This window comes from Nansenia antarctica (genome assembly GCF_963989245.1).
Source record: "Nansenia antarctica genome assembly, chromosome: 3".
Classification (NCBI taxonomy): Eukaryota; Metazoa; Chordata; class Actinopteri; order Argentiniformes; family Microstomatidae; genus Nansenia; species Nansenia antarctica.
In genome coordinates this window covers 19,421,467-19,429,053 of record NC_137688.1, presented here as the reverse complement: position 1 = coordinate 19,429,053, position 7,587 = coordinate 19,421,467, and the positions used below count along the sequence as shown (strand labels likewise).

Here is a 7,587-nt window from a genome sequence, read left to right as displayed (position 1 = left end):
AAAGTGGTGCATTTTGTCCCTGACACCTACAAAACACTGAGTATAAAGAATGCAGAACGAGGTCGACGAGCAACAAAAGGATGTCAGTTGATTGATTGATTGATTGATTATACTTTATTGTCCCCGAGGGGAAACTTGTCTTGGGCATGGTACTTTCATGCTTCAAGTGCAACAGAGACGATACATACAACATACAGTGGGCAAAGTAAACAACAGGACAGCAACAAACATTGAGTGACATTGGCAGCAGTTTCCACCTGGACATGGCATCATTTGGTATAAATATATATTGCACATAACCCTTCAAGTGGTGTTTTCGAATATTGCACATTGCGCAGTTGACAACAATATATTCAGCTGACCAGAAGACTTTGGTCCAAGTTCTTGGCTTGTGGCCAAAACAAAGAAAACCTACAACAGTTTCTTTTTGAGACATGGTCCAAGTCCAGGAAAAACCAAATTCAAGACATCACTTTGATTGTTGGACATGGGTCTGAGTGTCATGTGATCAGAGTCAACAGCAGTGGCACAGAACTTGAGGTTTTACCACTGCTCACACTGTTCTCAATACAGAAGGAGGCAGACACCCTGCTGTTGCTTCACTGTGAACATGCCTCACAGTATAGCTTACATGTTGTGATCAGCAGTCCTGACACAGATGTGTTTGTACTGGCTATCGCTTTCTGTAAGGAAATAGGAGCAAACCTGTACTTCCACACAGGGAAAGGGACAAACAAACACCATACACGTACAGAGAATACACAGCCATCTTGGTGATGAAGTCTCTGATGCGCTCATTGGATTTCACTGTTTCACCGGCTGTGATACAGTGAGTGCACTGCACGGCAATGGAAAAGTGAAGGCCGTAAAAACACTCCTGTCCAACAAAGAGCATTGTGCTACTTTCCAAAAGTTGGGAACAGCTTTTCAACTGCCAACAGAGCTTTATGAGGAAATTGAGGCATTTACATGCGACCTCTACGACCACAAAGGCTGTAGGGATGTACATTTAGCTAGGTGTCAAATGTTTAAGAGTGGGAAGTGCAATGACCGAAGTCTACCACTAAATAAGGATGCCTTGCACAAACATAGTCAGCGGGCAAACTACCAGGCAGCCATATACAGGAGGTCCCTTAAGAGCCAGCCAGACATCCCTCCGCCAATGAGCCATGGCTGGAAGATAGAGGGAGATTTCTTTGAGATTGACTGGATGTCCCTTCCCCCAGCCCCAGTCGCAGTTTTAGAGCTTGTATACTGCTCCTGCAAAAAAACAAAATGTGTGAAAGGGAGATGCACATGCAAATCTAACAACCTACCATGTACAGACATGTGTCTGTGTTTGCACTGCGAAAACACACTAGTGTTATAAATGTTCTCTAACACTTGAATCTTTGTCTAGTCTCGTCAATTATAGGCAAGGCAAGTGAAGATACACTTAGGGCCAGTTTCACAGACAATGCTTAAGCCTAATCCTGGACTAAAAAGCATTTTACATTGAAAGTGTGATTTAGTCCAGGACTAGGCTTAAGCCTTGTCTGTGAAACCGGCCCTTAGTCTTGGGTTTTGTCTTACCAGCTCACCTCGTAAAAGTGAGACGATTGACAATATCAAAAACATGCTTGCACACACATATAACATACTCACACACAAGTTAATGTTACTGGTCCCAATTTAGAATAGACATAGTTGACATTGGTAACTTAGCTATTGTACCCTTTAAAGTTAGATAACTAGCTTGTTAATTAATTAGCTTCACAATCGCGGGTGACGATAGGTCGGATTTTTCACTAAAATAGCATATTAGAACATGTTTGTATTGACACAACATGACATGGACTTGTTCATTAATATGTGATATGAATTAGTATGACATGCACATCTTACCTGAAACATTACTTGACAGTAAAGTTATCCGAAACAACTCAGTCTTCTCGTCTTTCCAGATAATACGTTGTTTACGTCTAGTTCCGTATTTTGAAGGAATATCATTGGCAGACGTCAAGTCAGGTGACGCTTTAACGGGTTTTGATTGGTTAGCGGCATAGTAGCCCCAAGCATTCTCCTTATTAACTTATGGATCGTAAGTTTACTTTTCATAAAACGCCGATCGAAAATCGTCTGCCAACAGACGGAAACATGTTAAAAAAAAAACTATTTAGCTTATATGAAAAAATCAACTAGTCTGTAGTTGTAGATCGATCATTTCACAAACGAAAGCAGATAGACAGCTTCGGCCCACCGCCTAGTAAGCATGCTAACTATCTTAGCCAGAAAACATCAGATTTGTAAGGCTTTATTGAAACAATGTTTAACTTATGATTTACTAGCACTGGCGCCCCCACCCCGCCCCCACCCCGCCCCCACACCTTGGGCCCGTGGTGGTCGTGGTCCCGAGGAGCGGGATAATAATATGAGCTATAATATATAAAATGTTATATGTTTATATTTTATGACAGGGCCCCTACTGCGACGGGTGTCCCTTATTTCTCTGTGGCAACCCTACGGTAGGCCGACATTAGGAGTGGCAGATTCTTCGCGTTTGGATGTAATTTCTGGCGGGAATAACAGAAGACTGCGTCACTAAAAGACGCCATTAGTATGAACTCCCAAGCTCTCCCTCCCCTCCGACAATTATATTTGCGGGAAATTATTTAAACGTCTACTTGTTCTTGTCGATAAATTGACATTTTAGTTTGCTTCATTTTGTGACTAACATATCGAACGACCTTCGAATTGCCTAAAAGCCAAAAGGTAAGTAGCAAGCTAACCTAGCTCGCGTAACGTTGCTAGTTAGCTGGGAAAAAAAACAACTGAATGTATGTAAAGAGTTGACTACCAAGTACCCACTCAAACTCATCTTATTATGCTTATTATACGTTATATGCTAGCCAGCTATTTCAGCAATATAGCAAGCTGCAATGGTTCAAAACTTCATCATGTTGAACTTTCAACAAGTGTCATGTTGTCAAAGGCATTGGAATCAGTGGTGTAGTCTAGTTTTTTCTAGTGGGTATACTGTGATTTTCCCCGCCCAGCCTCATATCGTTCATTTCGGAACGCCATAAAAATAAATCTGGGCTCCCTGTCTAGCGTTATATATATCTAACATTACATGTTCTAAGGCTGATCTGTGCATGATAGTGCTGCATTTTGACATATTTCATGTCGCATCTCCCCCGTTGATGGTATATGACGCTATAGTCAGTCCCAATGGTCCAGAAGTCAAGTGCTTCGTAATACAGACGGCGTGAATTTTATGAATGAAAGTGAAAGTTCTGTCACAAAACGCCGTTACGTATCCTCACACATTTTTAAGTGGGTGTATGGAAATCCTTGGCCTTTCCTAGTGGGTATACGGCGTAGTCCTGCGTATCACGTAGACTACACCACTGATTGTAATGATTGCTTTTTCCCAGTGGTGTGCCGTCAGGGCCAGCAAGGCCTTCTCTGCTGGCCTAAACATCATCAGAATATACATTTTATTTTAATATATTTTTTCCACAAATATGTATTAATGATTCCCCATAGTCTATTCTCTTCATTTCATAGCTTTCCTCTTGGTTGCGCTGCTTCCAGTCTCCGATTGAGATTTGGAGGGCTGGCCTTTATGTTAGAGCTTTTATCCAATCAAAATGTGTTGCTAGGGGGCTCCAAAATCTGCCCGCCTGCACGCTAAACGGTGCCGCGGATACGACCTGTAACTTAACGTTGGAACGAGAAAACCTGTGGCGTACCTAGTAAACCTACGTAGATGCGAGCAAAAGCAACAACGGCGCCTGCTGTAAGGCTCAATGATGTCAGCACCCAGCACGTCTTTTGATTGGATACGCACTATTGATACGCACTATTGATACGCACTATTGATACGCACTATTGATATTCACTATTGAGATGCGTAACTATGCCGGTAGATGTGAAACTTTTGAAAGTGCGCAGGGAAACGGAGCTCAACAACGAAAGCTTTCGTTGACTGATCGATAATACTGATCGATTGTGTCCTGTTTTGGGTAAACAATAACTTTCATTTAGGGGACACGATAAAAGCGCCGAGTCCACAAACAGAGGAAACTACGTTGAGCTTCTTTCTTTTCTGGCTGAAAACAACCCAGATTTACATTACCACCTGTCCACAAACAAAGTGTTTACTGGGACGTCAGGCAAAATACAAAACGACCAGATTTTTGCTATTGCTAAAGTGATGGGAGAACAGATCAAAATGGAGATTAAAAAGGCACCCTTTGTCGCTATTATGGTGGACGAGACGACAGACGTGGGTAGTGTAGCGATCTTAAAGATGTTAGTTTAACACTCTTCATTGTAAATGCGGATTTATTGATTAAAAATGCTTCGGAAATATTAATATAACTCTGTTGTACTTGTCTGACTATGTTAAGGTGATGCAACGCCCGGTTATACTGTGTTTCTGTCTAGTTTCTAGAGCCATGGCGTCATAACGATGGTATTAAGAGGTAGAGTAATTCAGGTAGGAATGTGTCGGACATCACTGAAGGCCTAGGTGTGAAATGCACCGCCCGCCACTGCTGTTAACAATAATATCATTATCATGTTATGTAATGTTTGTATTGTCTTTACAATGGCAGCTTTCAGTAATCTAAAAAGGTTTTAAAAACCAGTTGCCAATTTATCAAAACATTCTATACACAGTACAGTATGCATGTCACTGGCTGCTTGTGTTAAACCCTCTATCTAGATTAGATTAGATTCAACTATTACTGAGACAACGAAATGTAGTTTGGCATCTAACCAAATAGTGCTGGTTAGAGATACTTGTTGAGTTTCATATTATGGGTTTCCACCATTATTTCATCCGTTAGTCATCATTTTCATACACACACCCACACTCTTGAATGACAGCACAGGGTCTGAGTAACTGAAGTGAACATGAAGTTTATTAGTTAACCTGTGGTTCAACCTCCTACACACAACAACACATCCGAGCTGCACCACGGCCTGTGGCAGCCATGTTCCCTGTGCAGTGCTGAGGGGGCCGGCGGCCAGGCGGGGGGAAGCTGCCGTCTCTGTCCTCTGAGGGGCTCCAGCAGGCCAGGGTGTGTGACCGTGCTCCCTACCCAGCCCAGGTGAACCGAACAGGGCTTGAGTTCCAGGTGATACACCGCGGGTGTGTGTGTGTCTGTGTGTGGGGGGTGGTACTCTAACCTGATAAAAAGACACTGTGTGTGTGTGTTATATCAGTAAAGGTAGGTCTGTGAGTGTCAGTCTCGTGGTCAAGTCAGTATATGTGTTGTTCCTGTGCGTTAAACAGTGCCATATTGTCTCTTATCGTACTTCCGGAGCGGCTGTGTGTATGTCAGTAGTAGTGCTACAAGGTCAGTCGGTTTGGGGCGACTGCTTGCTCTGGTCAGGGGCAGGTGAGGGATGGGAATGGGGGAGGGGAGTGGGAAGGTAGGGGGGGGAGTCTGGGCTGGGGGGGTTGCTGTCCGTGGGCTGGGTCGCCTCTTAGTGCTGGATGCGGCGGATAGACTGGATCTGGGGGGTCTGGCAGTGAGATCCCCAGTTCCTCCAGTGCTGGTAGTCTCCACTGTGCCTCTCACACTCCATGATGTACTGCTGGCCCCTGTAGCCGGGGTACTGGTAGCACACAAAGCTGGGGGGGGGGGGGGGGGGAGACATCGAGGGGTTAAACATGAACACTAGGATTAATATAATGTTAAATAATAATATTGCTTTTTTAAATTTGCCATACAATCAACTTGTCAATCAATTGTTGGGAATGTGGCATTTTTGGGCTCTAGAAACAGGGTCAGTCAGCCATAGTCGGCGCCACTGGAGCAATTAGGGGTTAAGTGCCTTGCTCAAGGGCACATGCAGCTCTCTCCTACTAACCCTTGAGCACAACACCGAGCACTAACACTAATAACATGAACACAACACTGAGTCAATGTGCACTCTGATGTGTGCAATGTATGTGAGCGATTGGGTGTGTGTGTGTTTATACGGTTTGTTGTGTCTAGAATATAGGCTGTTACTGTACTTACGCGCCACACTGCACGTGCATGGAGCCGACCTCGGGCATGAACCAGCCCATGCCCTGCAGGGAGGGGTAGTCGTCACACAGCTCCACGCTGCGGCCCATGAAGTTCTCCTTCTCGAAGATGGCCATACGGCTCATCTGGTGAGACTGAGACACACAGAGAGAAGGAGGGTTACACATACACACATACACACATACACACATACACACATACACACGCCCACTGGTTTCTCAATTAAACGTGAAACGTACAGTATGTTTACAGAAGCCCCAGAAATGTTCCCTTAAGAGAATGTCAGGAACCTGACATATGCCCTTCTCAGTCATTCTCTTCTCTAAAGTGTGTGAGTGAATGTGTATAATGTGTTTGTGTTGAATATAGTTGTTCAATATGTAATCATTCTCTGTCTCTCTCTCTCTTTCTCTCCCTCCCTCCCTCCCTCTCTCCAGTTGGGTGGGCTCTCTCTCTCTTTCATTTACATATGACGTTTTTGTCATTTAGCAGACCTAGCCTTATTCCAAAGCGACTTCAACAATCAATACATTTGACTACGTAATGAATCATCAATCGGCAGTCGTCATGCTTTCACACACACACACACACACACACACACACACACACACACACACAGGGACTCACAGCGCAGTAGATGGGGCGCAGGGACATGAGGCGCTCCACGTGGTAGGACAGGGAGCCGCTGTAGGCGTCCCAGTGAGGGTACTCTCCCCTCTCCAGGATGAACTGCTGGCCCTGGAAGTCATGGTGCTCAAAGCCCACCCAACTGGAGAGAGGGAGGGAGGGAGGGAGGGAGGGAGAGAGAGAGAGAGAGAGAGAGACAGAGAATGATTACATATTGAACAACTATATTCAACACAAACACATTATACACATTCACTCACACACTTTACAGACACTCCCTCAGACACACACACCCATACATATACCGTACATTCAACCCTCATCCTTACACACATACACACACATAAACACTACATTCAACCATCCTTACACACACACATTCAACCTTCCTTACACACATACACACACATAAACACAAGAAACTTGTCACTTATGTCCTGTACTATGGTCACTTTTTTTATTATCTTGAATTATGCCTATTGCCTTATTGTCTTGTGCTGCAATGTCAGGAAGCCTAAGAATTATACTCTCTTACATTTGTGTAATGTGATGTGTGAACAATAAACTTGAAAAAAAAGACTTACGCTCCGCTCTCCACTCTGATGGAGCGGATGTTGTCCAGACCACACTCCTGGATGTTGCAGCACTCGTTGGTGAACTCCTGACATTTGCCCTGGAAATGCTCCTGCTCGAACACTGTCACCTACGGAGGGAGAGAGACAAAGAGAGGTGGGGGGGGAAGGGGCAGGTAAAGACACTGAGAACGGCCATCATTCTCTCTGTTATGGTGTGTGTGTGTGTGTGTGTGTGTGTGTGTGTGTGTGTGTGTGTACGTATCTGTGTCTAAGATGTGTGTCACCTTGAAGAAAGGAGCCATGCCCATGCCTGAGTTGATCAGGGGCTGCATCATAGGAGATCTAGTAGTTCTGTACAT

At 44.4% G+C, this 7,587-nt stretch overlaps 1 protein-coding gene across 1 annotated transcript; it reads right to left on the bottom strand.

The window, feature by feature from the left end:
- Positions 1-5,478: 5,478 nt before the first annotated feature.
- Positions 5,479-7,587, bottom strand: LOC308153062 (beta-crystallin A1-like; the record flags this gene model as incomplete). Its single annotated transcript, XM_080526155.1, has 5 exons — positions 5,479-5,626; positions 6,018-6,160; positions 6,654-6,795; positions 7,238-7,356; positions 7,513-7,587. The coding sequence occupies 5 exons, from the start codon at positions 7,585-7,587 to the stop codon at positions 5,479-5,481; spliced, it is 627 nt and encodes a 208-aa protein (XP_080382281.1).